This window comes from Mirounga leonina, unplaced genomic scaffold (genome assembly GCF_011800145.1).
Source record: "Mirounga leonina isolate KUSES-001 unplaced genomic scaffold, KU_Mleo_1.0 Mir_234, whole genome shotgun sequence".
Classification (NCBI taxonomy): Eukaryota; Metazoa; Chordata; class Mammalia; order Carnivora; family Phocidae; genus Mirounga; species Mirounga leonina.
In genome coordinates this window covers 501,103-520,323 of record NW_023270620.1, presented here as the reverse complement: position 1 = coordinate 520,323, position 19,221 = coordinate 501,103, and the positions used below count along the sequence as shown (strand labels likewise).

The following is a 19,221-nucleotide window of genomic DNA, read 5'->3' as shown; positions in this document are numbered from 1 at the left end:
GGGCATTGTTTGCAAAGCTTATCCTTTATATTGGTAGAAAGTTTAAACTCAGTTCTCAAGTTTAAGACTCTGTTTTCCATAGGTCAAGTCCAGATTTTCTCCATGATTCATTTGCAGTTCAATGTTTTTTTTGTTATGTTTTGTTTTTTGTTGTTGTTGTTGTTTTTCACTAACATTTTAGTGTTAACTAGTTGACTCATCATTTTACAGGGCATTGAGGTAATGGAATACTGGGTCGTGCAGATAAAAGCGTGAAAAGATGGATGATTGGAGCTATACAAATGGGTCATGATAGAGCACAAGACTTCATTCTGGACTTGGAGGAGAGGGAGCAAAAAAGAGCCAAGAATACAGAAAGCAAAGAATGTGTTGCTGAAGGAAGAGAAGAAAGAATTTACAGTCAATTTACATTTACATTTTACATTTTAATTACATTTACATTTTAATTACATTTACATATACTGAATTTACATTTTTCTTTACACCTTCCATGAGATAGTCCCTTATATGTGGGATAAATCCTAAAACTCCTGAAATTCAAACTCTTTAAAAGAGAATAATGGGTGCCCAAGATTTGGCTGTCCCTTTTCTCTTTCATATCTTCTACCACTTCCCAACTCTTCCTGTGCTCCAGCCATCCTGAATCCCCTTCATTTCCTGAAAAAAAGCCATGTGTCTAATACATGCTGCTTTCTCTGCCCAGAACATTCCCACCTCTGGGCCCCTTCCAACCAGCTGACCTGGAAAACCTGGCTAATACTTCTCTTGCCCATGACCTTATTTGACCTCCTTTTACCAACCAAGCAGAGCCCTTACTTAGTATTTATAATAGTTTATTTACATATTTGCACGGTCACCTCTGTACCTACAGCACTGTGACACATAGCAGGTGTTCAACACGTTCGGCTGAATGAATAAATTGATATATACCTACATGCCAAATTTATAGATTTTTTTTGCTGTGCGTGTGTATGTGTACATGGTTTTGTTTTCTGCTGGGTTCTTGGTCTGTCTTGGGGGTACACTCGAGTGAAATGGAGTGATGTTTCCTTCAGGCAATATCCAAAAATGCAGGTGGGAATCAAATTGTTCAGATTTCTAGGGCGCCTGGGTGGCTCAGTCGGTTGAGCGTCTGCCTTCGGCTCAGGTCGTGGTCCCAGGGTCCTGGGATCGAGTCCCGCGTCGGGCTCCCTGCTCTGCAGGGAGCCTGCTTCTCCCTCTCCCACTCCCCCTGCTTGTGTTCCCTCTCTCACTGTGTCTCTCTCTGTCAAATAAATAAATAAAATCTTAAAAAAAAAAAATTGTTCAGATTTCTAAAAGAAGAGTTATGACTTACATATGATCTGATTTTAGGGGCTATAAGCGGAGATTTCTGGAGACTGACACTTCGTTAACACTAAAACCTGCTCATCAAAAAAGAAAAAACAAACTATAGCATGAAAATATTTTCTTCCTAGTCTCCTCCCCCACAACACAGTTACATGTATATTGTTCAAGGTTCCCTTCAGCCTTATCTGTGTATTTGGTAATCATAAACCCAGTGGATGTGGTAACATTAACCTAGAGGAGAGGTTGGAAGAACATTTCTTGCCAGAAATTGCTGTCCTTGGCCTTGGTGGCTTTTGGGTCTCCTCTGTACAGCTATCCCGACGCACCCTCATTCTTGCAGCACAGCCTGGTGTGGTGGCTTCTATGGAATGGAAATCCTCTATTTTTGCATTTTTCATTACAATTCCTTTGCCTCTTCTGCTATGCAGTTTAACAGCAAATAGATTTTCCATTAGCTCCAGAGATCCGTGTGGTAATTTATGAATTAACAACAATTCTTCTGGAGAACCCCAAGTTTGGTTTGAGAAAAAAGGCACTTACATTAGGACAGCCTGAGAAATAAGCGGATATTTTCTGTTATACATGCCCTCTTTACCTCATCTCCAGCCTTCTCACATGAGCCATGTTCGAGTCTGGCTTGTAGTCAAACTTTGTTTCGTGACAAGTCTTACTAGCTGCTATAACCCTCAGAGGAGAAGACATGTCACTCCATGTTTCCAAGAGGATTCTGAAATGTCCTCATTTCTCAAGTGACTAAAATATTACACAGAGGAAAATAATGAACAAAGAGAGATATGGTGAAGAAAAAGGACCAAGGAAATACCAGTCACTCTCATTTAAGTTGATGATAATTCTCTCAAAACTAGTCTAAGACAGATGGTCACATTTCCATAAATGCTTGGAGGCGTTCTTTGTCAGGTAAAATAAACATGGTGGGGTTTTGTTTGTTTGTTTGTTTGTTTGTTTTTACTATCCTTTTAGAATGAGGGTTGACATCATACTTTGCTTCCTGAAACTGCATGAATTTTTAGGTAAGTGAGCTATCCAGGCAGGACTGAGAACATCGACTGGGGATGCAAAGGTCTGACTGGAGTCAGCTCATCTGGATTCATAACTTGGCTCTACCATTCACTGCTTGTGACTTTGTGCACGATCCCTAAGGCCTCTGAGGCTCAAGTTCCACATTTGTTGTTTTTTGTTTTTTAATTTTTTTTTAAATTTTAATTTGGATCAAATTTTAATTTTTTAATTTTTTTAAGGATTTTATTTATTTATTTGTCAGAGAGAGAGAGAGAGAGACAGAGCACAAGCAGAGGGATAAGCAGGCTCCTCACTGAGCAAGGAGCCCAATGCAGGACTCAATTCCAGGACTCTGGGATCACGACCTGAGCCAAAGACAGACACTTAACCACCCAGGCATCTCTCAACTTCCACATTTGTAAAATAAGAATAGTAACAGTGTCCTCCTCCAGGGGCACAATGGTGTCCTCCTTGCTATCTATGATAATACATATAAAAGCTTAGATATTAATAATAATATGACCTTAAAGACACGGATATTGATCAAATTATTTGTGCTACAAATGATACGAAAAAAGGAAAGGGCTATCAGTCATTTAGGTTTCATACTTGGCACTGAATGGATGCCAAAGGAAAATAAGCTAAGGTCCCTGCTTCTAATGAAATTACTGTATACACACATACACGTGTGCACCCACACAGCTGCCTGTGAGGATCCAGAGGATAGAGAGCTCATTCTCAGCCTTAATTGTTATGGAAGGAGCCCCACTTTCTGCTGGGCCTTGAAGGGTGGATTGGATTTTGAGAGGTGGTGAAATCTGAGGTATATTGCTGTAATGAGAGCAACATAAACAGAACGGAGGTGGACAAGCCTAAGTATGAAGGATTCTAACAAGCCCAATGTAACTAAAGTAGAGCTCATCTAAAGTTGATTTGGATCAAATTGTGAAAGGCTGTACATTTCACATGAAGAAATTTTGACTTTATTGCGTAGGCTATGGAGCCACTGAAGACCCTTGAGAAAAGGAATTTTACATGATCAAAGTATCTTTTTCACTAAAAAGAAACCTGGATATATGCATTATGTACCAAATGAGCGAGGTTGACAACTGCAATACCACTTAATAGATATCATCAAAAATAATATTTGAAATATTTAAAGGCTTGTGGTAATCCAAATATTTAACAGTCAGTTTGTCTACGGCGCTCAGAACGAACCAGTCACACTCTGATATTGGTCACACACTTGTCATTTCTATTTGGATGCACCTCCTTCTCCACTTGTATAAAACCTATTTCCTGATCTTCCCCATAAAACTTGTCTTCCCCATCACAGTCAATGGCAACTTTCATGCTCTATATTACAAATCTTGGAGTGATATATTTGGTTCCTCTTTCTCTCACAACCTATATCCAATTTATCTGAACATTTTGTAGGCATTTTGAAAGTATCCCGGAAAGGAGAGCGGCACATTGGCCCAAGAGCCTAGAGGCTTCCTAATTCAATGAGAGAGTGGCAAGGTGAAATAAACATACCTTTTGATAACATTTTCAAAATGGGAACTTTAGTGTTTGTATCCTGATTTTATTCACTTGCAAATTTTTAGAGAACGTCCAGTCGTGGCTGAAATCTGTCTCTGTGTCATATCCTGCTTCCATATTTACTAGTTATGTGACCTTGGGCAAAGTGTTTAGCAGCTTTGGACTGATCAAGCCACACTCATCCCTTAGGTGCAATAACTTAACAGCCTCTGTGTTTCCGCTCTTGCTCCCCCCCCGCCATCTATTATCATAATAGGAGCTATTGGGAGTCTTTAAAAATATGTCATTTCATGACACCCCTCTGCACAAAACCTTTCAGTGACTCCTCATCTCACTCAGAGTGAAAGTAGAACTCCACAGAGTAACCCACAAGGCTCTTGGCTGTCCTTCTCTGAGTTCTTTCTTACTCTTCTTCCCTCTGCTCACTCTGCTCTGTGTCCTGTCCACATTGCTGCTCCATGAACCTGGCATGCACGTTCCTTGTTCTCACTGCTGAGAACTATCTTTCCCCTAGATATCCACACGGCACACCCCACCACCTTCAACAGGTGATTGCTTAAATGTCCCGTTTCTTGAGTTCCTACCTGACCTCCCGATTTAAAGTTGCTCTCCATACCAACTTTCTATCTACCTTCCCTGCTGTATCTTTCCATACTGCTATATATAACATGCCATAGATTTTTCTTCTTTGTTGCTTCCCACCATTAGAATGTAAACTCCATTGATAATAATTTGTGTCTGTTGTGTTCATTCCATATTTCTCAAATCTAAGATCATGCCAATTGTTTTAGTGCCTACTCAAGTACACATAATGCTTATAGACACACATAAAGCTTCCTCTTTACCCAAAACTAAATCAAGAATGTTACTGATTCAGCTATCTTCTTAAGAGATTATAAACGATCTAAGGATCAAAACCTTCAACTTTTTAGCCTCCAAACTAGGAAATCACCTCTCCTTTCAGACCCCAAATTTGGGCTTGGACTAGGAGAGTCAGGTGAGAGAGGTGTCCCAAATTCTATACCATCATGGGGGAGATATACACTTTTGACCCTCCAGCTTCTAACTCTGAAGCAATTCTTTCAGGAAATTTAGAATGTTGCTTGAAGTCTGTTCCCACTATACACTTCTAGTTTTAATTAATCAGGTACATCCTAGGATCCTAGGGCAAATTGGTTTCTGCTGACTAGTCTGTAGTCTTTGTGAAATTGCAGACTTTATGTGACTTCCACATCTGAAGATTTCTCAGCACTACACAAAGCAGCTAACAATCTGAGCCAGCTGGACCATCAGCCCTCCCTTGAAGGCTCCCCTGGTTCTTCAGAGCAGTTAGTTATTTCCTCCTTTGTGGTCCCAGGGTGCTTTGTGAGGCATCAATTCCAGCATTTACAGTAAAACAGTCATTAATTTTATGTACCCTTCTCTTCTGAGAGGCTGGAAACTTCTTGAAGGTAGGGTCAATATTTATCACTTGAACATTGGGAATTAACACAGTACATTCAGAGTTCAGAGTAGTGATACCATATATTTTTATTGAATGTATCTGTTTATGCATGACTCTTCAGTAGGAAATCGTAGCACACCTCTGCTTCTAAGAATACAGCCCAGAGGAGAATGAACACAGTGATACACAAAGCTATATATTCTGTCTCCAAATCAAAAGAGATCGAGTAGGAGTATCAACCCATTTTTAAAAAACTGTTCTAGTTCTGGGTACTTTCTTTTTATTCTTTTTATAGGTAAATATTTTACCCTTCCGTATTTTGGTTATATGATTCTCTCTATATATTTGCCTCCATACAAATCCTGATTTAAAATTTTTTTCTCTTAATTTTGGCTACTATTTAATAAATAAACAATATAAATAATTGTACATGCTATGGGGGAATTTTTAAAAGGCATAAATGTGGTCTTCAATAACATTTCTTACATTTGCACCGTGCTTTATTACATCTTATGAGATAAGTTAATATCTTGAAGTATTAACTCATGATCCTTCCAGATAGGCACTGCTCTTTGTTTTATGTAACTCATCCTTTCTTTGCTTGGTTAATGATATCTTTTGCCTCCAGGGCTGATTAAGTTTGCCATTGAATGCAAAGAGAAAAACAGTCCCTGTTCAAACTTTGATTTTCTTTTTCTTTTCTTTTTTTTTTTAAAGATTTTATTTATTTACTTGTCAGAGAGAGAGAGCACAAGCAGGGGGAGTGGCAGGCAGAGGGAGAAGCAGGCTCCCCAATGAGCAGGGAGCCTGTTGAGGGGCTCCATCCCAGGACCTTGGGATCATGACCTGAGTTGAAGGCAGACGCTTAACTGATTGAGCCACCCAGGCATCCCTAACCTTTGATTTTCAAAACAGACTCTCCAAACTCTAGGGACCATCTTGAAAACCAAAGCTTTGAATTGCAAAAGCTAATTTTTTTTTTCTGAAAATTACCTTTAAAAGAATTTCTAAAGACTAATTCCACTTGTGCAGTTTATTTTGAAATGCCTCAAAAAATAACACGGATTGATGCATACAAGGAGGGGTGAGTAGGTAGATAGGAAGTATAATAAAATGTTGGTGGCAACATTTAGGTGGTAGACATACAGGTGTATGTCATAAAATCCTTTCAACTTGGCTATATATTTGAAATTTTCAGAACAAAATGAGAAAAAATCAGAATCCAGGCAATAAACCTTAAGCCATTAACAACTGATAGAAAAGATGGTAGATGAAAAGTCAATATAACATTTTCCTATTTCTTCTACCCCCACTCCCTCATTGAAGAATCGATTTCAAGGTTTCATGGCCTGAGGGAAAATGAGAAAAGATCAGGGAAAAAGAGTATCTGGATGGTTGTGAGGGCTCATGAAGAAATGGAGCCCTACTCCCCTACTTTTGGGGACTCATCCATCATCTATCCAACTATACCACCGTGGTACCCAGCTGAGACTTTGTGGCATGTCTAGGTCCTGAGACAGCTCAATCCCAGAGTGCTGTGGAAGCAGAACCAGAAATTTCCTAAATTCCTGAGAAGAATGCAAAAGTGGTTAACTGAGAAGGATGCAGTATTTACCATATGTCCCTGAGGATAGGAAGTGAAATGAGTGACATGGAAGCTTAGTGACTTCTAGTGAGGTTATGGGCCAATGAGAAGACCAAACTCCTCTTGGAGTTTACATTAGTGCCAATGGCATTGTAAGATGGTGGATTATTGTGGCCTAAGTGCCTTCACCCTAAAGTTTCCAGAAAAATACAGGACATCCAGATAAATTTGGATTCAAGGTATACTTTTTTGTGTGTGTGTGTAAGTATGTCCCATGCAATATTTTCTTGTTTGTCTGAAATTCAGAGTTAACTTGGTATCCTAGATTTTTATTTGCTACATCTGACAATCCTATTCCACCTGGATTACTTCACAAAATCTGCTTCACAGACCTTATGGGCCATTATGGGGAGAAGGAGGGAGAGGAGAGAAGTCCTGCAATACAAATTGCTGGAGAAAACAATGAAGTGGCTGACATTCCCTGTAGCCAAGCAGACTACATTATCTTTTAAGAGATAGGATGGGGGTCCTAGACTGAAACTAAATTCAGTTTAGAAAACAAAAAAATACATACTTTTGCACACATGAGTTCTGTGGTTCAGAACATTTTATTTGCTTTAATTTGAACCTCATAACAGCCCTATGAGGTTTCAGGAAAGTTATCTTTGAAGGTAACAAGGATTAAGTTTAAATTCAGAGATGTTAAGTGACATGCCCATGGTCATTGCATGACAAGTGGGTAGCTGAACCCATACCGGAGTTCACTTAGCCCCCTATGTTTATTCCCCACAAAGAACCTTTTTATCTATATGGGGAAGATACAAATAACACAGCTGAAAATTATTGGACAAAACATCATGCAGGAGCCTGAGCCATTAAGGAATAGAAATCAGGAAAATTTCAAGGTCATTGAGCTTTCTTGAGGGCTCGATATGAATTGGCTTGACCTCGGAGATCATATCCAAACAAAATCTTACCAATTTCCACCACCACTTGCCTAGAGATTAATTTCTACTACGAATAACTAGCTTCCAAAAACTATAATCCTACTTGAATTAAAAAGTTTTTTTCTCTTCTCAGTAAGGACATTAATTCCGTATCACTCTATATCAATGCAGATCACTTTACTTTTCTCGTACTTTGCTCATGTGTTGACCTCACCTTCATTCATGTACACATTCTTGCAACAAATATTTATTGATTATGGGCTATGGATTGGGTATTGTGCTAACTATAGGGATATAAAGATGAACAAAACAGACATGTCTTTCACATATTTTCTGGTTTTTGAATATAAATCTGAGGATCCGAGGGACCACTCCATTGAGGATGGAAATGTTTCTGTGTCATTTTGTAATCAACAAGGAATTAGCTTGGACATTTCAGGTAAAAGAGACTACTTTCTTCCTGAGACAATACATACCAACATCACATGCATAGATTTGGATACTGTTTTTAAATAAAAAACTATAACTATGTATAATTAAGAAAACGCATGTGCATATAAAGATGATGCTGGAGGGGTGCCTGGGTGGCTCAGTCAGTTAGGTATCCAACTCTTGGTTTTGGCTCAGGTCATGATCTCAGGGTGATAAGATCGAGCCCCACGTCAGGCTCCATGCTTAGTGAGGAGCCTGCTTGAGATTCTCTTTCTCCCTCTCCCTCTGACCCTCACCCCCTAAAATATATAAATACATCTTAGAAAAAATTACACAGTCATCACTGCTGGAATTAGATAATGGGATTCAAAGAAGAAGCTAGTCATTATATGAGAAAAATATACGAAAAAATTGGGGGGCTCAAACTCATCCTACTAGCATAAAAATAATGAAGAAGAAGATGATGATGGTGATGATGGCTATGCTCATTTAGCCCTTTAAATTTACAAAATGCTTTCACATTTTCACTCACTTTATATTTTTATCACAATCCATGTTACAAATTAGAAAACAATATTTTGATCATCAAAATTACATTTTGATAAAGAATACTAGCTTGCCTTAAAAAAAAAGGAAACAAGGAAAGGGAAACTAATTTTTTTTCAACAATGTGGTTACAGAAAACGTGTGTCAACTTACTGTAGTTTGCAGGAAGTTTTTCCTTTATAATCTTTCCAAGTGTCATAAGTTTATATCACTCTCTGAATCATCAAAAGAATTTTCCCAGGGCTTTTTATGTTGGGAAGAATGTCCAGATCTAGAATTTGTCCTCAGTTACTGGGAAATCCTCCCTCAACTTGTGGGCCAAAGTTATTAAAAGCCAATTTCAGGTACTGCCTCTTATTTAAAATCAGAAAAAAAAAAAAAAAGAATCCAAATACAAGACAAGCTTCTTAAGCAAATTCAGTTCTAGTGGATCTTCTTAAAATTTGAAGTTTTTCTTCTTACTCCCAAGTTGCATCTTTATTTCCAAGAATTACTGGAAATGTATTCGTCCAAAAAATACATTTAAAATTTCCTCTCACTTTCTTTTGTATTTCAAGACCTACAATTACAGGGTCACAAATTAATGTTCATATATTAATTTTCTCATAGTATTAGGACCATGTCTTCGTTTAGTGTCACTTCTATTTAACATTCATTTTGGAATTTGAATATTATTCTCACATAGACAATTTTGTTTTAAAGATTTATTTATTTATTTGAGAGAGAGTGCATGCACACATGTTAGTTGGGGGAGGGACAGAGAGAATCTCAAGCAGACTCCCCGCTGAGCATGGAGCCCCACTCAGGGCTTGATCTCACAACCCATGAGATCATGACTTGAGTTGAAACTGAGTCAGAGGCTTAACTGACTGAGCCACTCAGGCACCCCTCACTTAGGCAGTTATTCTTGTTTTGTCTACAAGACATTCAACGCTCTTTGTTGGCCAACTGTCTATTTCAACTCTCCCAGAATATTAAGGAATGCTCTCATACTGATGGAGTTCCTCATGTCTGTCAATAATGTTTTTCTGTTTCCTCACAGCAATGAGTAAGTCTGTTCATTTTCTCTTATAGTCTTTCTCCCTCTTTACTTATTCTTGGCAAAGGTAGTTGAGCAAAAAAGGGAACTTGACATATGTCTCAGGCCCTTTCATCAAATCATATCTCTTTCATTCAGCTACACTTTTTCCATCTCTTAAGTTATAAAGAAATGCATTTTCTGCCCTTGGAAAGGGAGTCTACTGTACTGTTCTTATGGTTACTTCATTCAGTGGAAAATGAGAGACACCCTCCACAGTCTCTCTGTCATTGGCTCACCCTTGTTTTACACCAAAAATAAATTTTCTTATACTTTTTTCAGTCCTATCGATATCTCAGTGAGAATGCAAAAGTTTTTGTTTTGTTTTGAATGCAGGATTCCCTCCTGTAGAGTGCTATTGGGTAAATAGTAATTCAGCTGAGATTCCAACTGGAAACTAAACTGTGTCAAGCGATCAAATATTTGAAGATACCTTCAGAGGACAATTGAGAAAGAAATGCTTGAAGTCTATTGGGATGCAGAGAGACTCCCAGGGGTTGTTCCTGGGGAACTTTTCTTAGAGAGAGAGAGTAAAAGCACAGGCTTTTTTTGTCTTTGTCAAATATTTTATTGGGGAAGAGTCACACATTCTGACCCTGTCTTAGACCAGAGGATGACAAGAGGGTGACAGGAGCGCTGGGACCCTGAAGTGGCTCAAATAGAAGCCGCAAGAACCATATCCAAAAGCATGTTCCTCAATGTCTCAGTTTCCCCTTTATGAAATGGGAGGGTTATGTTCCCTTCTGGGTCTGAAACACTTTTGAGAAGATAAAAGTGGGGCAAAAGCCACAAGAAAGAATTTCCCCACTCCCAGAACCTACTCTGAATCTCCCACCTCACACCATGGAGCCAGAAAAAGGGAATCCGGAAAATGAGGATAAAGATAGCCAAACTTAAGTGTTGTTATAGATATCAAACATAATATAAAATACTTCCATACCTGTTATGGTAGTTAACTTACAAATATTAGATTCTCTCCCTACTATTTTATTCTAACTGTGAGCAGGGACTAGACCCTGGAGGATTTTATATATTAAGCCAAGGCATTTGGACTTTATGATGTAGGTAAGGAAGTCTACTTTTTGGTTCTAAGCACTTGCACATTAGCAAGATGTTGGTAAATACGAATTAATGTGGAGCAAAACTTAAGAAGGGCAACTAGGCATCTCCTGGGGATAGTCTAGGCAAGAGATAATGAATATCCAAACTTTGGCACAGTAGGAAGAGTGAAGGAAAAGAGACAAAGTCCAAAGATTTTACGAAGGTGGAAGAGACAAGAACCTGGGGGTCCAGGGTGAAGGTTGGCATTATTCTATGAATGTCTCCTGGAGTTGGGCAGCTTGGTAGCCCTGGAGGAATCTAGGACTATACCCGAATTTGGATAACTGGATGAATAATGATCCATTCACTAATGCAGGAAATATAGAGGGGAAGAAGCAAGCAGTTTTAACAGGAAAGATGTTGAATTCACTTTTGCAACTACTGAGTGAAACTGATGTGCATGTAGAAAAGAACTCCAAGTTTAGGAAGTTATATGTGTGTGGAGTCATTGGCATATATTTTGTAGTTTAATGAGTAAAGGGCTACGTATAGATCTTTGGGCAATGCTGATACGACACAGGCCCGTTATGTAAGTGAAGCCAGTGAAGGTGAATGAGGAGGGAAGATCGGAGCAAAAAAAAGGTGTGTGTATGGGGGTGATGGGAGATTGATTTTATAGCTGTTGATGGAGAAAGGTATTTTTAAAAGGTTGAATTAGTAAATAGCATAAAATGCATATGAGAGGACAAGTGAAAAATCAGATGCAAAATGACCACTGGATTTTTCAAGGCAGAACTTATTAGTGATGTGATAAGGGGCCAAAAATCTTTGGATGCCCTGATTAATAAGCTTGGCTATGATGCACAAGAATAAGTTAGAACATTACCAATAAAATAATATGGGATCTCACATATGTTTAAAAGTGGAGGAGTGCTAAACTATGGAAAGAGCCAAGATGTCCATCAACAGATGAATGGATAAAGAAGATGTGGTATATATATAATGGAATATTATGCAGCCATCAAAAATGAAATCTTGTCATTTGCAACGAAGTGGATGGAACTAGAGGGTATTATGCTAAGCTAAATAAGTCAATCAGAGAAAGAGAAGTATCATATGATCTCACTGATATGAGGCATTTGTGAAACAAGACAGAGGGCCATAGGGAAAGGGAGTTAAAAAATGAAACAAGATGAAACCAGAGAGGGAGACAAACCATAAGAGACTCTTAATCTCAAAAAACAACTGAGGGTTGCTGGAGTGGTGCGGGGTGGGAGGGATAGGGTGGCTGGGTGATGGACCTTGGGGAGGGTATGTGCTATGGTGAGCGCTGTGAATTGTGTAAGACTGATGAATCACAGACCTGTACCTCTGAAAAAATAATACATTATATGTTTAAAAAAAAAGAAGATAGTAGGAAGGAAAAATGAAGGGGGAGAAATTGGAGGGGGAGACAAACCATGAGAGACTATGGACTCTGAGAAACAAACTGAAGGTTTTAGAGGGGAGGAGGGTGGGGGGATGTGTTAGCCTGGTGATGGGTATTAAAGAGGGCACATACTGAATGGAGCACTGGGTTTTATATGCAAACAATGAATCATGGAACACTACATCAAAAATGAATGATGGAATGCATGGTGACTAATATAACATAATAAAATAAAATAAAATAAAATAAGTGGAGGAGTGCTGAGCATATTTTAAGCTGGTGGAAGGTGATGGGGATATTGAAGACATAGGAGCCCAATACCACGGAGGGATTGATCTTATCATCAAGTAGTGGCTGTTTAGCTCAACTCCGTCCTCAAAGCCATTCAGCACCTCATTGAAATTTCATTCCTCTTCCTTCTCCCACTGCCCATGCCGTATCTTCCCCAACTTCCTTAAACACTGGATTTCACCTCTCACCTTCTCACTTTCTCTAGATTTTTTTATCTCACACTTCACAAGGGAAAAAAAGATCAACTAGAAATCTGCAGTCCTTCGCCAGGATGTGTGGTATGTAGGAAAACAAGCAAATTTCATCAGGGAAGTGATGGGAGAAGCAGTATCTTAAAGAAAGATAACAAGTTTTGGTTAAGTCCCCAAAATAGAGGAAACTAATTACCAAGAGGATGACAATGAGGATGAAGAAGAGGAAGAATATGAAGAAGAATCCAGAAGACAAAATGAACAGAGTTGGGAGGGAAGTCAGTCACGAGCAAACGGTTCTCAGGGGCTGATAATCAGAGCATGTGAGGATCAGGGTACTGGAGGGGATTCAAACTCTCATCATAAAATAGACAAGAGGGCTACTTGAAAAAAGCATACATTTCCATGAAGGAGGAAAATCCTAACTGGGAGTTAGAGGTGTATGTATGAGGGTTGGGAGGAGGGGGTGAGACAAGAAATGGAGAAATAAGCCTTTGGGGGCTCTAACCATCTGCAGACATTCATTCTAACTTTAAAAATAGATAATACTTGGGCGCCTGGGTGGCTCAGTGGGTTAAGCATCTGACTGTTGATTTCGGCTCAGGTCATGATCTCAGGGTTGTGAGATCGAGCCCCACATCCGGGCTCTGTGCTCAGTGGGGAGTCTGCTTGAGATTTTCTCTCTCCCTCTGCCCCTCCCCCCTCCACTTGTGTGCTCTATCTCTCTAAAAAAAATAAAAAAATCTTTAAGAAAATAGATATTATTTCGTCAGCGAGAAGTGAGTTTCTAAACAGGAAAAAGTGCATAGATACTGAACACACACAATTCTGTGTTTATTAAATGCATGAAAAAAGAGATACAGGAGTATCTGCAACATATTTTTAAAGTGAAAACAGGTAGGTTCAACAAACTGGGTGTGTGCCCGTGAGTGTGTGTGTGTGTGTGTGTGTGTGTGTGTGACAAAAAGAGAAACACAGAGAGAGCCCAAATGCTAAGAGATGTTCTCTGGTGGTGGTGGGCCAAGAGGAGATTTCAGAGACAGATCTATGTTCAGTGAGGTCTGAAGTTTTAACTTTATTCAATTCCAGGGCCTCCTTTAAGAGAAAAAGATACAAATGTATGAATGCAACTTACGTACATAAGTAAATATTTGTCTGTGGGATCCAAGCTTCATTAACTCCACAGGAAATCTATCTCTACATGATTTTTAGAGTTTTCTCTATGCTTAGTATAACTTTTCCACAGTAAGCATGAGTTACTTTAGAAATAAGAACCAAAGTAGAAGTTATATAAGTTTTTTTAAATGTCAGTCATACTGTCGAACTTATTTATGTTAGATATTTTTCGAAAAGATCATTAGAGATGGTTTCTAATCAGGAGACTACAGAGCTTGAGTTCGTGTTGTCATTTATGATGCATTTCAAGAAAGTCATTCAATCTGCTTCCATGAAGCACCACAGACAAGTATCCGGAAATAAGAGGAAACTCAAAGTCGGACAACTGCCTTCATCCGGAAAGCCTGTTTTTTCTTTAAAAAAAGGACAATGTAGGGTACCTGGGTGGCTCAGTTAAGCTGTCTTCAGATTCGGCTCAGTCTGCCTTTGGCTCAGGTCATGATCCCAGGGTCCTGGGATCGAACCCACATTGGGCTCCCTGCTCAGCGGGGAGTCGGCTTCTCCCTCTGCCACTCCCCCTGCTTGTGCTCTCTGGCTCTCTCTCTCTCTCTCTCAAATAAATAAAATCTTTAATCTTTTTAATTAAAAAAAATGGACAACGAATTGTACTCATTGTACATGTGTAATCCAATGTAAGAAGGTTTACACAAATTGGGTGACTTCCTCCCCAAAAAAGAGATGTTGCTGTACTTAACATTCTTTTTCATAGTGTGAGATCGTCCTCACTTCCCTGTAGCAACACTTGCCTGCCTGGCATCACACTTTAAATGGGAAAGTGTTTCTGCTAGAAGGGTTTCCTCAGTAACAGGAAGTGACTGTGTAAGAGAGGTTTTATAGTGGTTGACTTTATCCTCTCAGTCATCAAGGAAGTACATTACTGTAAATGATTTGGGGACTGTCCCCATAAATTCTTCTCGGTGAACACACTGTTGAAGCGTGTTTTGAGAAAATGTAGAAAAAAGGTGGTTTCTTACCTTTAGAAAACATGAACTTCTGTGACTTGGGGTGGCTACTGCGGTGGCCCCTTTAAGATCCGGAGAAGCATTCCTCTCGATCAGATCTCGGATTTTATTGTCCAGCTCCATGCTTTCACATCTGCCCAGGGGGGAATGGGAAAGACACATTTTACAAAGCCAAGTAAAAATTATTTAAGGGTACAATGAATTTTCAGTGACACCTTTCTAGAATCTCCCGATCTCTGATCTCATTTTGTATTAGTCGGTGACTTTAGAGCACTTTAAGGAATTTAATTTTCACTTACTTGTACATTTATACAAAGTGATAAAGTAAGATACAAACAAGTTTAGGCACTTCAAGGAGTTTAATTTTCACTTACTTGCACATTTATACAAAGTGATAAAGTAAGATACAAACAAGTTTAGGCATTTTCACAGTCTGATAACAATGACCAGAACTGAGCGCTCACAGTGAACCAGGTGACCTACGGTTTCTTCAATTTCTTATTCAGTGACACAACAGTCCATTGAAGTATCACCCATACCTGCATTTTACAGATAAGCAAACTTGGATTTAGGAAATTAACTAATTTAAGAATTTATGCAAAGTCAAAAACTGGCTGGGTCAAGAGAAAACTCAAATCTATAGGAATCTATAGCCTTTGTGTGTGCGTGTGCGTGTGTGTGTGTGTTTTGCTTTGTTTCCCCCCCAGTTCTATTGAGAAATAAAGAGAATAATATACTCTACTGTATAAGTTTAAGGCATAGGGCATGATGGTTTGATTTACATATATTGTGAAATGATCACCACAATAGGGTCAGCTAGCATCCATTTTCTCATATAGATACAATAAAAAGAAAAGAAAGAAACATTTCTCCTTGTGATGAGAACTCTTAGGATCTACTCTTGTAACAACTTTCCCATATATACTACAGCAGTGTTAGCTTTAGTCATCATGCTGTACATCACATTTCTAGCCCTTATTTATCTAATAACTGCATATTTGTACCTTTTGAACCCCTTCCTCCAGTGGTGCTCCCCACCCCCTCTTGTAACCACAAATCTGATCTCTTTTTCTAAGAATTTGGTGGGGTTTTTCTAATGTTGTGTTTTTTTGTTTTGTTTTGTTGTTAGATTCCACATGTAATTGAGATCACATAGTACCTATAGTATTTGTCTTTTTCTGTCTGACTTATTTCACTTAGCATAATGCTTTTAAGGTCCATTCATGTTTTCACAAATAGTTGTATTTCCTTTTCTTTTAATAGTTTGTTGTATAGGGGTGCCTGGGTGTCTCAGTCGATTAAGCGTCTGCTTTTAGCTCAGTTCATGATCCTAGGGTCCTGGGATTGAGCCCCACGCTGGGCTCCCTGCTCAGCAGGGAGCCTGTTTCTCCCTCTCCCTCCCTGCTCGTGCTCTCTCTCTCTCTCAAATAAATAAATGAAATCTTAAAAAAAATTCTAATATATATATGTGCCACAACTTCTTAACTATTCATCACTGATGGACTGTTAGGTAGTTTCCATGTCTTTGTTATTATCAATGATGATGTAAAGCCTGTTTCTTAACCATTTTTGCTATATGTTTGCAATTAACTTGAGAACAAATGCCTAAGAAATTATTTGCTACCAAATGGAAATATTATATTAGAGTCAAAGTGTATCTACCTTAAGGAGAATCTAATCCAACTGCATCATTTATCTGAGAACCAGAATGAATTGCTCACCTTCCCATGACCATTAGTTAGTAACACCAAGATTTAAACCAGATTTTCTTTTTTTTTTTTTTTTAAGATTTTATTTATATATTTGGCAGAGAAAGAGAGTGCAAACAGGGGGAGTGACAGGCAGAGAGAGAAGCAGGCTCCCCACTGAACAAGGAGCCCAATGTGGGGCTCAAGCCCAGGACCCTGGGATCATGACTTGAGCCGAAGGCAGATGCTTAACCGTCTGAGACACCCAGGCACCTCTAAACCAGATTTTCTGACTTAAGTCCATTTTTCTGTCCCATTACACCATGTTGATGTGATGGAGAAATTTTCTCACTAAAAACCACAATTCACGAGAAAAATACGTACATTGCGTGATTTTTCTTTACATATTTTTTTTTGCCTGCCTTATCATTTCTCACCCCTTAAAAACTACCTCTTGGATTGGGGTAGGAAATCTTTTAGGAGTACTTTTCCAAGTTGTCTGCACATAAAATAAATGTATTGGTGGATGACCTAAGCATAGACCTATGTGGCAGAGGTTGCTTGGCTTGTCTGTCCAACCTACTACCTTCTTTGAGAGTGACTCTCAGGAGCAGGCTCTGACAGCCATGTTTGTTGATACTTCTTGACCTCACTTCTTTGGTTATAACTGATTGGACCAAGAGAAAACAACTGATCCCAGCCAAGAGATTCTCTTCTGTGTACAGAAGGAGCTAAGCATGAAACATATGTGTAGGAAAATGTAGGGCTGTGAGATGGAGAGAGTCTTGACAATTTTCTATTTCTGAATAATCCCTTTTTAAGGCATAACTGCCTCCCACTCTTATATTCTGGGAACCACTCCATGTCCTTATAGTGAATTATCTCTGTCTTTTTTTTTCTTGTTATAATCCAGCTTTGTTTGGTTTCTATTATTTGTGATATAAAACCCCTAAATAATATACCTTGACCTTCATATTTATATTTATTCTTTCTCTCAGGCTGTGAACTTGTACCTCATGCCCCACATATGATGTCACTGTATGTTACAAGCTACTGGGTCTACAGTAAAATTATTCATGGCCCAAACTGTTGCATATGCATGACATTGAGTCTGTAATGGTTTCCCACAACCCTCTGAGAAGAGTTGCAAAATTATTTTGACAACTACCTCAAATCTTTCAGATTAACTAGATTCCCAAGTAGCCCTGGAATTGGACTAGACCAAAGGTTAGGCCCCGAGGCAGCTTTCAGACCTAATCTGAACCAGACGTGCCTGCCACAAGCTCACAATACTTTCTGTTACAACATCCTTCTGTGGCAAACATGTTACTGACCCATTTCAAACCCCGGACAGGATCACCACTTTGGTATGACTCGTTACAACCTCCAAGCCCCAAGATGATCTAGCTTCCTTGCTATGTTTCTGAGCTCATCTTCTATTCCCCTCTTGCCTGTTTTTTTTTTTTTTTTTCTCCTTTCAAGCACTCTTGCCCCATCACAGGATACGGAACATGCTAAGCACAACACCCACTCTGGGGCCTTGGTGTTTTCTATCACCTCCACATGACTTGCTCCCCTCTACCATTCAGGTCCTGCCTCAAATGTCACTTTATCAAGAAAGCCTCTGCTGACTAATCCATCTAAAATAGCTTTTTCATACCCATCACTACTGTCCCTTAATTCTGTTTTATTTTCTTCTTAAAATTTTCTATTATTTTGATTTCTTCTTTGTTTACTGTTCTCTCTGACACCCAGAGGCCCCATATATGTCCCAGAAAAGGGCCTTTGTTTTTATTCATTGCTCTGTTCCTTGGCACATAATATAAACTCAATAAATATTTGTCATTAGATAAATGTGACTTCATGAGGAAATTTAACTCATAACAAATTAACTCAAATCTAGCCATTAAATTAGATGCTTATTTAAAATGTATGTGAATAACCTCAAACTCATAGGACTGACAAAGTTGAGACATAAATCATGAAGCAAGGAAACACTGACCACCGCTTTTGAATGGACACTTGAGCTCGGTTATTACTATCTTCATGGCTGCCTTGTTTTTGTTTGTTTGTTTGTTTTCTTTTCTTTCTTTCTTTCTTTTTTTTTTTTTTATGTAGGCTCCATGCTGGGACGTGAACTCACAACGCTAAGATCGAAACCTAAGCTGAGATCAAGAGTTGGATGGTTAACTGACTGAGCCACCCAGGCGCCCCTGCCTTGTTCTTTTATACTTGAATTATGTGCATTCTTCAATGTTCAACAATAATTCATTGAGTATTCACTATTGCAGGGTACTCACTTTCACAGAAACAATCACATGCCACGTTGATTCTCACAGTGTCTCAACTTTAATGGTGAACATGCTTAGAGGCCAATGGCTACCCTTTCTTTTTTCATTTGGACAAGTAAGTAAAGGTTTTGCTTCTGAGCAGGGACCCTGTTCCATCTCTTGAGGGTGGGGTTCAGAACAATAGCCAAAGAGGGAAGGTCTTTTGGGGGTGGTGGTCCCTGGACTTGGT

General features: G+C 39.0%; 1 protein-coding gene across 1 annotated transcript in view; it reads right to left on the bottom strand.

The window, feature by feature from the left end:
* TNIP3 (TNFAIP3 interacting protein 3) overlaps positions 1-19,221 on the bottom strand; it is a 100,579-nt gene that overhangs the window by 35,233 nt on the left and 46,125 nt on the right. Inside the window, exon 3 of the mRNA XM_035029308.1 lies at positions 15,026-15,146. Within this exon, the coding sequence (XP_034885199.1) occupies positions 15,026-15,146 (121 nt within the window). The remainder of the gene's footprint in view (positions 1-15,025; positions 15,147-19,221) is intronic.